Source organism: Camponotus floridanus, unplaced genomic scaffold (genome assembly GCF_003227725.1).
Source record: "Camponotus floridanus strain SB8 unplaced genomic scaffold, Cflo_v7.5 scaffold48, whole genome shotgun sequence".
NCBI classification, from domain to species: Eukaryota; Metazoa; Arthropoda; class Insecta; order Hymenoptera; family Formicidae; genus Camponotus; species Camponotus floridanus.
In genome coordinates, this window is record NW_020229636.1 from 602,328 (window position 1) to 617,785 (window position 15,458).

The 15,458-nt window shown below is 24.7% G+C and overlaps 1 protein-coding gene across 1 annotated transcript; it reads right to left on the bottom strand.

Annotated features, from left to right (window-relative positions):
* Window positions 1-251: 251 nt before the first annotated feature.
* On the bottom strand, window positions 252-15,292 carry LOC105255045 (thyrotropin-releasing hormone-degrading ectoenzyme-like). The gene is made up of 13 exons (XM_025412162.1): window positions 14,984-15,292; window positions 14,413-14,856; window positions 12,669-13,106; window positions 11,984-12,167; window positions 11,098-11,236; window positions 10,812-10,899; window positions 9,967-10,337; window positions 7,483-7,763; window positions 5,804-5,997; window positions 5,307-5,645; window positions 5,153-5,222; window positions 4,942-5,049; window positions 252-358 (listed from the first exon to the last, which is right to left on the bottom strand). The coding sequence occupies exons 2-13, from the start codon at window positions 14,838-14,840 to the stop codon at window positions 350-352; spliced, it is 2,649 nt and encodes an 882-aa protein (XP_025267947.1). The 5' UTR covers window positions 14,841-14,856; window positions 14,984-15,292; the 3' UTR covers window positions 252-349.
* Between the last annotated feature and the right edge of the window lie 166 nt (window positions 15,293-15,458).

The following is a 15,458-nucleotide window of genomic DNA, read 5'->3' on the forward strand; positions in this document are numbered from 1 at the left end:
GGCCCGTATGTATGTATGTACAGTGCGCACGTAGTCGACATTACGATGTCATTCTGCGAACCCGCTTCAACGAAATTTAATTTTCTTTTTCATGAATTGGACTGTGATTGGCTATTCCTTCTCAATAGCCGCACGCCGAGCAAGTTTTGCTGGCCACTTTACTCGCTTTTGGTCATAACCAGATTCGTGACACAACCCTGTGCGGTCTATTGATATCCTTATTGAATTTCCATGCTCTCTTCTCTTTTGCAATTTAATTTTTGCAAGAATTTTTACATTATTCTAAAGTTGACGCCTCATTTTTCGAAGATCGATAATAATTGATAGAATTTTCTTCTTCGCTTCTCTTCTACAGTTCCTGAAACATTTCAGAAAAGATTCTGACAATTGAATGTAAAGGATAAAGAATCCAAAAATATGTAATGCCAACTTCCAATGCTTATTAGTTATACGAAAAATGTAACCCTGTAAAATGTACCTGAAAAATGTACCATTTTTTTTTTATTTCAATCAAAATTATTGATCAGATCTTCTTACACAGATATTTATCCACTTGTATTATGATGTTATGTTGATCAAATAAATAATTAGTTTTCGAATATATCCATGTTTCTGATCATAGAACATGGATATAAATATCTACTCGCTGAATCATATATTCGTTTGTGTAAGACATACATATTCATAAAAACAACTTAATGGCACATATTAAATAATATTTAATGTAGAAATAAAAGTCTAAACATAATATGTAACAAAAATATAGGGAAAAAAAGAAATAATTGAAAGTAAAATTTTTTTAAATAGGAAAAAAAAGAATAAGTAAAACATATATACAAATATTTTTTCTAAGAATCATATTATGATTACAATAAAATTTAAGTGAATGTAAAGTGCAAATTATCATATATAGCTTTAAGTTAGAAGTTGTTTCAATAAAACACAGGAAAATATAAATGGTTTAACCTCAATACACAATGCAGTTGCAATGTAAAAATAATATTGAAGTGTCTATCGAATAATATCAAATATACAAAAAAAATAAATAAATAAACTCGTATTCGGTTTGTTTACCGTTACACAACCGTTACAAACAATGCGATTATATATATGCAAAGAGAGTGCTCGTATATTTGAATGGACAACCATATCACATATACGTACACAACACACATTTGAAAACAAATACGAGGAACCGTTTTCGGAACCATGTGGATCAAGATTCACAAGTGCACCAAATTAACTTTTAAATAAACTTTTGTCTATTTGGTCTTGCGGTGTCAGTATCTTCTAGTATTTTACTTCTAGTATTTTTTGACACCTAACGTTTATGATCGCATAAGAAAATGAATAATGTTCATGAATGAGCCAAAAAAATGCTATGTTATCAAAAAATAAAATTTTCCTTTAATAACAAAAATAAAAGTTTCCTTTAATAACAAAACTACAATTTATTATACAGCAAAGAAATAATTTAGATTAGTAAACAGAAAAAGAACAGAAATATCAAGCTATATGTATACTATGTACACTTTCAATAATCTTGAAAAATAATTACTTTAAAAAATTTTAATTTTTAAAATTAAAATTAAAATTAAAATTTTCTTATTTGCATAAGTTTCTATTAAAAAAAGAATTTGGTAATTATTTACATTAACGGACACCTTGATCTTTACATGTTGTAGAGGTGAGGATGCTGATTAATTTTTCTTTGTTTTAGTGGCCTCTTATAGTTTTTGAGATATTTAATGAAAAATGTTTAGTGATTAAAACGTATTTTTCTGACACCACATACATTTATTACACAAACTATATGTATCAGGTATTTGTTTACAATATATTCCGAGTGTTTCTGTTATTTAGTTTGTTCTACACCTAACCATGGCTTTCGCTTTATTTTGCAAAGTACAGATGTTGACGCCATGAGTTCCGCTCCCCCCCCCCCCACCTTTAGCTACATGAGGGTAACACTTCCGGAAGATATAACCTAACTCAAACCTATTTCTGATTTACAATTAAAATTAAGTTTGAGTTATATTATATAATTCAAGTTGCATTGTGCTTTTGTATTATACAAAACGAGAACTTTTTTTTCAGGGTAGAAAGGGAGAAATCTCTTAATTAAATTTAATTTCTACATTGTTATAAATTATGAAAAAAATGGTTTCCGATATAATTTATTTTTTGTTCAAAAATATCGCTATTTATCGCTTTTATAGTAGGTGCAAATTAATTTGTGTGCATTAGTACGTGCGTGTGTAAATATTTACACGAATGTGCGTGAGTGTACATTACATTTCTTTAAATATGTAAGAAGTATAAAGAAATAGACATGTAGATGTATGAGAAAATTGTGCCATGTGATTTATTATAAAAATCAAAAATTATATAAAATTTACAAACATTATAAGTTTCAAATAATTAATAATATATATTTAAAATATTAATAATACATATTAAATTTATAACAACAATTTATTATATACATAAAAAATTGTTATTATATGTATACAAATATTAAAGAATTGTAATAATGTTTTATTATTTTTAATTTTAGATGTTATTTAAACATTAATATGCATTATTATATATTAAGAATTTGATTCAAGATAATAAAATTAATAAATATTAACGAATAAAGTTATAAATATCGAACATATCAAATACAACTTAAAAAATAAATCAGAATACAGTTTAAATTAGGTAATACATTTTTAGATGGTACATTAATAATATAATGTCAAATATTGTAGATACTTTCTCATTTATATAATTAGAATTATTCATATAACATAATTTAATTATAATTATTTATAATTATAAACATAATTAACACTTTATATTATTTTATGTTAATAAAGAAATGGAAATACCGGTTAACGCAGGCCAAAAAATATCTTTGTAAGTGCACGTGCATTGAATTATTATATTATTAACGCACATAAGCATAAATAATAAATCGATAACTATAAACCTTATGAAAAGCTATTTATAAGAAAGATGTATAGATGTATTCGTGTCACAATTGTTACTTTTATTAAACGAATATTCGAATTACTTTACAAAATTTTGAAAGTAAGCCTTTTGACTTTTGATTTCGAAAATACGTATTTGTATCTTGCTTTGAATATTTAGAACATATTCCTTCATAGTTCTGAACTCTTCGTTAATTCTATTCAATTTGCTTGTCTAAAACAAATTATATCGATATTAATTATTAGTGAATAGCAATTAATCAATTATCATTAAATATTATATTAAACTATATCTTGTGTGTGTGTGTGTGTGTGTGTGTGTGTGTGTGTGTGTGTGTGTGTGTGTGTGTGTGTATGTAACATATACACAGGATGTCCATCCTAACATTTGCCAAACAAAATCCAAGTAAATCTCACTAAACTGAATTAAAGTAAGTCTTATATCATTTTGTAAACAACTACGTACAATTTCCAGATATTAATTTAAAAATAATCGGCCAGTAGGAGCGCGCAGCGAAAAAAGCTGTCCCACTATAACTTGATACTAGGTGGACGATGAAGTGGCGGATAGGGCACTCTCCAAAACATGATGATCGCGAATTGGCCGATCTTTTTAAATTAATATCTCATTAATTATTGCGAAAATCGCAAAACAATAAAAGACTTTCCTACTCAGTTTAACTCGCTCTACTTACGAGGAATTAGGCAATTACTAGGTAACACCTTGTATATACTAAACATTTTATTTAAATATAATAGCACAAATATTTTATTTATAATAATAATTTTAAATATAATTGGAATAAGTAATAATTATAGATTATGAAAGTTATAACTTTTTTTTGCGACTTAAAATTTTAGTTACCCTAAAGAAAGAGATTTATAAGTTTGTAAATATTTTAAATCAAATATATAATGATTTTGCATCTTCATAAAAAAATTTGTCAACAAAAGCGAATAAAGTGACATGAATTTCAAGAAATTAATAAAGCACTAAATGTGAAATTTAAATTTAAATTTTTCGAACTAGTGAGAGAGAATCAGATGAGAATTTGGTAGTGCCTCAATTTTAGAGAAAATTAATTTTTTAAAAATTAAATTGTTGTACATGGAATACATTTTTTTCTCGATGCGATAATAAATAACTAAATAAATCTCAATTCAAGATTTTTATTAAAATAAATCATCTCTGATCCGTGTAGAAAAGCGTAGGCGAAGAAATATCGAGATAAAGTTGCTGAAATGAGAATAAAATCATTTTTCTATTGCACCATGTGTTCTATTATATTATGTGCATAGTGTTACACTATTTTACTTAATAATTCTTTTGTCTGCAACGAATGTTTATAAATAATATTTTAACCCTTGACAAATAAAAGTTTACAAAATTTAAAATTAAAGATTTTAAAAATAAAATTAGAAATCTATAAGAGCTATTGCTATCACAGAGAAAATATCATTATATTATAATAATCTATCATTATTAAATTTATAGTTTAATAAACAGATAATTCATCATATAATATTGAAGTATGCTAATCACATATTAGGCAATAATCCTCTCAATCATATATAATCATATATTGAAAAAATTTAAATTTATTTAACTAAGAAGTATTTGAACATCTCGAAGCTTATAAATTCTGTTTTTAAAATTTATATAAATCGGTTTTTATTAAGATTACTAAAATTTTCAAGTAAAAAAATTCTTTATCTCTTTTGCCTTTCGCTTGCTCGTTCGCTCTTTCGCACTCACTCATTTACTAAAAATTTCAATAATTTGAAAACAGTATATTTTCGTAAATTAGAAATAAAAATATGATTATTTTATAAAAGAAATTAGATGACATTAATTTTTGCTTGTTGTATCTTTGAGATTCTGTGATATTAATATATTCTGTATAAAAACAAAAAATCAATAATAATAAGCGAATATATATTAGTATAATGCTATTCATAAGTTTACCTTTACTTTCACATCTCTCTCTTCCGTATATGCAATCCATATCTTCTTATGTTCATTTAATTTAACTTTCGTTGCATTAATAAATTTATCTGTTAGGAAATTGTTTATCTAAAACAGATTATTTTGATATTCAATAACAATATTAAATAATAATTTTATGTCGTATCATAATTATTTATTTTACATATATATAAGCACATGCAATTCTTACCTTTTCGAGTTGTTTCGTAGAATACACATGATTAATAATAACAATAAATGCTGCATATTTACTGACTTGTCTATAACAGTAAAATAATAAATTTATTGATATATACATAAACTATTGAATGATAAATATATATTTACAGAGAAAGCTGTATTACCTGGGTCTTATATTCTCCAGTTTTTCTAATATGAAATCGAATATTACAGGATTTCTCGCGTGCTTCGCGATAGTAAAAAGAAAATAATTAATATAATCTTTATTGGAAAAACCTTTAAAAAACATAATCGATGTTGTACTATCATTTGTTATTAGATTTAAATAGTCTTTGATAAAATGTGAATCCTCAGAGCAAGCCAGATATTTTAAAAATTTAGTTTCAAATTTTTCTTTTTCCAGATGATATACTCCCCACCAAGGAGAATTTCCATCGCTAAGAGAATAGGACAACGTTTTTAAACCTTGACAATATGTCCATTCTTTCCACCATGGCAAGAGTCTACGGAAAATTCGACAAGAAGTAGATTTTTGTATAATAAATTATAAAAGTGTTGCACATATTAATCTTATATTTTTCTTATATTCAATAAATTTATTAAACATTGCACATATATCTACAAGGCAAACTAAAATGATCGAATATCTGAGAAAAATTACGTGTCTTCTTTGGAATTTATGAGATATCGTTTTAAAACATAGCCGGCTTTTTCTTTGCAATTGGGCTCATCAAGAGAACATGCCCATTTTACAGCTTCCATTCTTAAACTCTTTTGAAAATCGTCTTCATTTAAAACATCATCGTATCCAAGTTTGTATCGAAGTAACTCGCGTAATAAGTTCCTTATTATTATCTAAAAGTATATATATATATATATATATATATATATATATATATTGTTATTTGATAAAAATTTTAAATTTTCGGTTCTTTTGTGTTATATTTTTGCTGTATAAAAAAATATTTTGTAAAACTGTATTTTACATGATTTGATATAAGGTGTGCCTAAATTCGTGATAATTCGCAAAATATTTTAATGACAAATTCTTTGTAACTTAAAAACGAAAAGTTTAATACAAAAATGTCGAGGCTATAAAAAATGAAAAGCTATAAAAATTCTATATCAAGGCTATGAAATTCTTGAATATTTATCTATAATATTTTCACAATAATTTCACCAGTGTCGAAAGTACTCAATTCATGAAAGCATCTTTAATCGTTTTGTCACCTTTGAGCGCGCGAAACTTTAACTCTATCATTCGTGATCCTTAAACTTTTCCTATTTGAAAACTATTGTAGCCTCGACATTTTTGTATTATATTTTTTGTCTTAAAATGTTACAAAGAATTTGTCATTAAAATATTTATCTCGAGTTTAGGAACATCCTGTATAATTAGAACGTTCTGTCTTACTAAATAGTTCTCACTTCCTTCTTCTAAAGATGTCTGTTATACAGCTATACTTATACATGAATTTACACACAGATTTGTATTCTTCTACACATTCACACATGCTGTTTATACATATCCATATAATTATATAACATACATATAAATACAGAAGTGCATATATCCTACATGTAAACATTATAATGTATAATATAATAATATAATAATTTAATAATTTTTTAACTGTTTGTATATTACATATATAAATAACTAATATATGATTACTAATTTTCTATCTCAAAATTAATGATATTTAAATTATCTTAATCGTTATAAACATCGGGCTGTGATTAAAAATGGTAGCAATTTTTAATTTCTCTCTTTTTCCCTCCAATCTTTTATAATTAGTTCATACTGTATTTGAATATTAATTTATAAGTAGATATTTATTTTGCATCTAGAATATATTTAAAAAATATAACTTTATCTACATGTATTTTATTGTATTTTTTTGAAAAACATATAACAATTATTGTTATAAAAGCACACAATTTATTAATATATGTAAATATTATTAATATATATAATAAGTAAAACATTTTTATAGTATGATTAAAGAGTTTTAGTATATTTAACATCATTATTGATAATTTATATAATTTACTTTGATGTTTTTAAAATTTGCTTCCGAAAATAAGAAGACATTTATAATTAGTACATACTCTATTCGAATAGAAATAGATATTTATCATTCATCCAAAATACATTTAAAAATCGTAATCAAATTTTTTTAGCTACATGTATTTTATTGTACGTTCTTTTTGGAAAGCACTTAATAATTATTGTTATAAATGCACACAATATTAATATGTGTAATAACTAATATGTTTAAAGCGTTTTAATATATTCAATACATCACTGTTGACATTGTTTATAATATTTGTTATTACCTTGATATTAAGATATATTGGTTCCGAAAATAGAAAGATATTGGATAGATATTCTAAGGCTTTGAACATAGGATACCATGCGATGTAGTCTGTTTCTCGTGATAAATATTTTGTAATATTCCAGAATACAGTGGGATTAAGTTGGTCTATTATCACTAAGTGAAAAGCGTCATCGATAATTTGGGCACGATTAAGAACATGTATTTTTGTATAATTTTCAGAATTTAGATAACTTGCAATTCTTCGCCAGTTCTCGATATCATAATTGACTCGATAATAACCTATCAAAAATAAATATATAAATTGTATCGATTATATATGTAATTCTTTCAAAGGGTCTATCAGTTATAGTATCTGTTTATATTTTTGTACATATTAACATAGATAAAAAAATTGAACATAAATAGAAATACAAATCATATAATATTATATATAAAATTATTTTGAATTAAGATTGAGTGCTTATAATAATTGTACAAGAAATTTTATATAAAACTAAACTAATTTTGATTATAAATATCAAGTTATATTACATAATACAATGTAATGTTATTTGTTATTATCTACATATTGACATAAAAGCATGTGAAACTATATTAAAAAAGCCTTTTTATTAATTACATTTCATATAACCATTATTTTTTATGTTATGATAAATTATATATGATGGAGTATTTTAAATGGTTCAAAATCATGTAGCGTAACATCGTATATATAATCTATTAAAGAATATTCGTATATACCAATAAAAAATTGCATAAACACAATTGCAATTTATGTTTATAAATAAAAATTTATTTATAAACATACATATATGCATATATACACACATACATACACACACAGGATGTCTAGTAATCCCGATAATAATCGCCTAATCTTTCGTGTACAAGGATTAAATTGAATGGATTAAATTGAGTAAAAAAGTCTTCTACTGTTTGCAATCTTCGTAATAATTTATGAAAAATTAATTACAAATGATCGGAATGCAAGCGAGTAAAAAGGATGCAGCAACAAGAGCCATCCCACTGTAACTTGATACTAGTATACCAAACCAATTCTTCAATTAATTTCTTATTTATTAATTTCATTAATTTATGCATAGATCGCAAAACGATAAAGGACGATTCTACTCAGTTTAATCCACTCTACCTGCATACGAGAGGTTCGGCTATTATTATCGGGCACTTGTATATTGTGTTTTTGTGTACACACACACACACACACACACACACACACACACACACACACACACACACACACACACACACACACACACACACACACACACACACACACACACACACACACACACACACACACACACACACACACACACACACACACACCACACACACACACACACACACACACACACACACACACACACACACACACACACACACACACCACACACACACACACACACACACACACACAAAGTGTCCGTCAATTTTGTGTACCCTGTATATATATATATATATATATACAGGGTCTACCAAAAGTGTGGAAACCCCTAAATATCTCGGAAAATATACGTTTTACAGAAAAGTGTTTCCAACAAAAGTTGTAGGGTTTAAGAAGATCTATATACTGATTCTATCAGTTTGACCTTGGATGGCGTCGTCAAGGTCAGGTCAAGGTCACATTGACTTTTTTAAATGACACCCCTACATTGATTGCATATTCTTATAGCTTAATTCAAGAGCTTTCCAAAACACTATAATAATGTTCATTTTTATTAGTACTTGCGATTATGAGGGTTGAAATAATTTCTTAATTTTACATAAACCATAAAATATCTAGTAAACCATTCATTTTTCGATTATCTTACCTTCATACTTTTATGTACAAAATAATGAAAGAATCAATTGTGTAAAGAAAAATACAGTTGTTTTTAAGAAAAAATATGGAATTGTTAATTGCAATTACATATTTTTTTAGAAATAATATGTGTTTTCTTTACCCAATTGATTCTCTATTAATTTGTACATAAAAGTATGAAGGTAAGATAATCGAAAAATGAATGGTTTACTAGATATTTTATGGTTTATGTAAAATTAAGAAATTATTTCAACCCTCATAACTCGCAAAGTACTTAATAAAAATGAACATTATTATAGTGTTTGGAAAGCTCTTGAATTAAGCTATAAAATATGCAATCAAAGAGGGTCATTAAAAATCAATGTACCTTGACCTGACCTTGACACGCCATCCAAGGTCAAACTATAGAATCAGTATATAATCTTAAACTAAATTTTGTTGAAACACTTTCTGTAAACGTATATTTTCCGAGATATTTAGGGTTTCACACTTTTGTAACCTGTATATATATATATATATATATATATATATATATATAATGTATATAATACATAATAATAATGCATAATAATACATAATAAATAATATTTTTAAGAAAGTAAACTTTTTCTCTTTAATGTGTATATATGATAAAATGTAATAAATCTATTACAAACATACCAGTTTGTTGTATATTAAATAGTATCCAGCCATCCTCTTTAACTTTATGGAACCTTAATCCAGAAGATAAAAAACGGTGCAAAAATATACTATCAAAATCAGCAACAAAATTGTGATGCGTCTGTGTAGTATACGTTACAGGTATGTAAAAGTTTTTCAAATCATTTAAATTGTGTATCGATACATTTTTCAATACTACATCTATCAATTCTATAGGATAATTATAATCTCGTGTTATTTTCAATACAGGATAATATTTTTGTTTTGTCCAAATTCTAATTATATAGCTCACAGCACTATAAATGTTTTGAGGTACTTTTGTAAATATAAGGTTCTTCATAAATTCACTAAAATAGTCAGAATATCGGTTGCTGAAATTACAAAATTTATGCAAAATTTAGTAATGTGTCGACGAAAGATATTATGAGAAACATTACTGTAACATATAAAATTGCTACATTAATTATTTTATACTTAATTAAATATATAATTAATTACATAATTACTTATATAATTTATAGTTTTTATATAAATATTTGGTGCTTTACTTTAAATTATAATTTAACTAAGAATAATCAATTCTGATTACTTTTAAAAGATAATTATATATAAATTGAAAGAATCTTGCATATTTATCGACATTAAAAGTGAAAGAAATTATGTAGTTAGATAATAAAGTATGAAAGAAACAATGTAAGTTTAAATAAAACTAATCATAATATTTGAGGATTTTATAAAATCTATAATCAATCAATCATCATGTTTACTATTCTGTAATTATAGTAGTGCAGTATATTATTTACATATACTATATAGTAATTATAGTAGTGCAGTATATTACTTACATATACTCATCCTTTCCTTCTATGCGGACACCCTGCCAGAATATCTCTTCAGTAAGCATGTGTTCCAACATACGCAATAGACTGGATGCTATAATTACATAATTTAAATTATATGAATTATATATATATATATATACATATATATATATATATATATATATATATATATATATATAATGAAGCTATTATATATAAAATTAAATTTTTTGTCAGTTATTCTATATACTTTTTTAAATATTTATAATCAATATTTACGCATGATCAGTTCTTAATTATATTATTATACCTCTAATGTAATGGGGAATTTCAAAAGAACTGTCGAATGGTGTGTTGTAAAGTGTTGTATTATATTTAGTATCGAAATGAAAGGATTCGTGTTGAATTTGTACCACAAACAAGTCCATCATCCGGGTATTTGGGTGAGTCTATAAAAAATAGTTTTAATGTATTTGCTTAATTAATACTAGATTTAACACACAATAGCAATATACGTTAGAGCTGCTACTTTCTACGTCTATGTAAAAATATTTATTATTCTTATACTCTTAAAATGTAGAATAAATAAACCAAAAATATAATATAATAATAATAAAAATAATTACGAAATGTAATTTTTAAATAAAATATTTCTAGAATTATTTATAATATATTATATAGCAAAATTATCTTATTATAATTTGATATGTATACATGCATGTCTTTATAATAATTTTATGTATAACTTATATGCAATCTGAATTTCTCTTCTATTTTATATAATAATTTAAAACTGTTGGGCAAATATAATAGAAACATAAAAATATAAGAATACTTTAAATTATATTATTTATGTATGTTTACATGCATAATTTACATGTAGGTTTACATGAAAAATTAGCATCTTTAAAAAAATTATCATTTTTCTTTGTAGATATGGAATCTTCGCGTAATATTCTGAATCATAAAAAATTTCTATGTTATAATAAAGCTAAAAAATTATAAAAAGAGTTTTTGCAATATATATATATATATATATATATATATATATATATATATATTTGTAAACAATATGATAGTTTAAAGATATTGTGTATATATATATATATATATATATATATATATATACGATATCTTTAAACTATCATATTGTTTACAAATGAGCAAGTTTTGCGCTAAAGAGTGCTTAAAATAACCTTATTGATGACATATAATCCAAGAAATGTTACAAAACCCTCAGCTAACCAAGCGTCAGTTGACAACCAAAGTGGATTTTCAAAATAAAAATATTCCTGCATTATATTATGGGCTATGAAGTGGGCAACTTTGATTTTACTCGCAACAGAATCTATATTCTTATTGTAGATAATATCTGCTTCTCTAAAAATTAAAAATATTTTTTATAAAATCCTTATTTTTGTTGAAAATGTTGTATTAGCAAATTTATAATTAAATAATTCTATAAATTAACATATTAATTATATATTAATGTTTGATAATGTCTGCGCATATGAATGACTCACTGAATGACAAAATAAATACTCGTTTCCGATATATATAATTAATGATCAATAAAAAATATTATATAACCTTAATATAATAAATCTTAATATAATACTTTGCTTAATTTGTAACTTTTAATTTTGTGATTATAAAATATATACAATATTTTAATATTATTTTTCATATAAATTGATTTACATTGAATATATAAACGTTTAGGTATATTTCTTTTATTTTTTCATATTCGATTTTACTTATTTTTTAAAATATAAAAGTAGACAAAGAGAGATACGTAGATAATTTTAGATACAAAGAATTGTTATCTTTTTTTTCATTTTCCGAAAAATATATATTAATTATTTTTAATTTTATAATTACCTAAAAAAAATAAGGCCCAGATTTACGATGCTTTCATTTTGAAAATTAGGAATTACAATGTGATTTATTTGCCAAGTTTCATTCAGCCGTTTCCATTCATAAAATAAGTACAGTGTTATATTTTCAGCAAATTCGTGTGCAAATGCGCAGTCCATTCTACACCACATATCAACTCTGACTCTTTCATTTGTACCAGGTATAAGAGTTAAGTTAGTCAGAAATACAAAATAATTAGGGTTTACGAGTGTAGCATTAAAATATGTCATCATCATGTTTTTATTTTTATCCATTTCTATTGTTTTTATCGGTATATTTGATAAAATTCTATAGTTTGGATAATGTTCTATACTAATATTATAGGGCAAGATGGCTGTTGAAGATTTGGGAATATGTGAAACTATGTGTTCGATCCCAATAGTATCAACATACGCTGCGAACCTATTACATTTACAAATATGAATTAATGATAATTTTCGAAAATTATATAGTAATATTAAAAATTAAATAAAGACAAGATATACGGATAATTTATATAAGAATTATATATATATATATATATATATATATATATATATATGGAAAATTACGGCATAGAGTTTCTTCTTTTGTTCGATATCTTGTATAACATTATATAATTTTATACAACCTAACTTAATAACGATTTTGACATAGTAAAACGTAATGGTCATAAAATATTTATTTTAGAATATAAGATACAAAATTAATAGTTAATATTTAATAGTTAATATGTTAGTATTTTAGTAACAAAATTTAACGCACACACACGCACAATAAAATTAAAATAAATTTCAATGTAAAATAATATTAGAATAAAAACATTTTTTATTTGATTTTAATTGATATATTATTAATCATTCCATACACAATTTTATATATATTGGAGAAACACTACATATTTTAATGATAACTTTAGTTATTCGCGTAATATAGCGAAAATTGTATTGTTTCTAAATAATATTATGCGTGCGCGTATGTGCACGTTTAAATACATGAAACAGCATAAGTATAACTTATATATTTAATTTTATATATAAAATGTTTATGAAAATTGAGTGAGTGTTCAGCATTTAATCAAATTTTGTTAATGACTTCTATGGACTATAAGAATAAATAAATTCATATAAACATGTGTCTAAAAATATTTTCGTTTGGAATTATAATTTTTATAAAAATTTTTAGATCTATATCATCAGCTATATTATAGATTAATTTTATGTTACAAAAGCCTTGATAATAGGCTTTATTAAATATTAATAATGATTTTTTAAAGTTTGGTATTCGGAAACAGTGTAAAAATAAAATATTTGCCAAAATTTTAAATTTTAAATAAGCAAGTTCTATGAAAACAAACATAAATCTTTCAGAATTGTATTATTTAGATTTTGAAAATAATTCAAAACACTACCGGAATATTTGAATTCGTCTGACTGTTGATAATATAATGATGTATAAGATGTGTAGTATTGTTGATTACTTTAATTAAATTAATTTTTATTTGCAGTTTACATTTATTTTAATAATAATGATGATAATAAATTGCAAAATTTGTTATTAAAATCTTAGGAAATATATAATTAGGAATACGAACTTTTCAGATACACACACACATGTTTACATAAATATCTTTTCTTAAGAAATACTTTTTGAAATAAAATGCTGTAACAAGATTCTTTCTTTATGAACTTGCAATTATTATATATTTCATATTTTAATAGTTACTTACCATTGTCGTTCACCTCTTTTATAAAACTTTTTTAGGCCTGCATCATCAGTTACATTATAGATTAATTTTATGACGTAATCTCCCGGCATTAGGTCATTCACGAATATATATTCAGTAACGATCATATCATTATTATAAAAAGATTTTATTGGTGTATAAACGATCATTTCTAATTTTGGATAATTCATAATCACTATTATATCGATAACATGTTTTACGTCTAATTGCAAGTGTATGCTTCGCGTTAATTGTAATATTTGAATACTCATAATATAATAGCCGACAAAAGTATCCTCTTTAACATGTGATGTAAGAAAGATATCATTTTGTTTCGGTATCATATAGGATGATTGTACGTGTGTGCTGTATATGTGCATTGAAAAGGCTGATGCGATGATTGTTAAACTTAATAATAGTTTTAAAAACATGATACTATTTAAATATCTGTAAAAATATATTTTTGTTTTGTACAAACTGAAAATTTAAACACAGCACTGTCTCTATCATAATTTAATAGAGAAGAAGAAAATAAGACAATACATAGATGTAAACATAATTTTTAATGACTTACTGTGTTTTGAGGTATACCACAAATTCTATCCAAATGTATGTTTCGTTAAAATAATTAGCTGCAATAAATTAATGTTTTATTCACTATTGTAACATGAAAAATATATGTGCAGTTATGATTTCTTATTACTTCGAGAAGCTTCCAGAGATTAATAACACTTCGGGTACGCGATATTACAATAAATATGTATGTCATAAGTAAACACACAACTTCTGAAGTCGTTAACAGATGTTTTGACCGAGAAATGGTACGTATTAACAAAGCGAAGGTCTCGGCGCTGCTTTTCCCACTCCAAATGCGTGCTAGCGACCTGTTGTGGGAAGCAGCTCGTCTGCGCTGCGACGATCTAATGATCTAAAGTTTAAAGTAAAAGAAGCGAGTAGAGTACAAAAATATCTATAAATATAAATATATTGAGTCTTTTTATACCATTATTATTTGAAATATTTTATATTATTTGAAAATAGTGCATTCT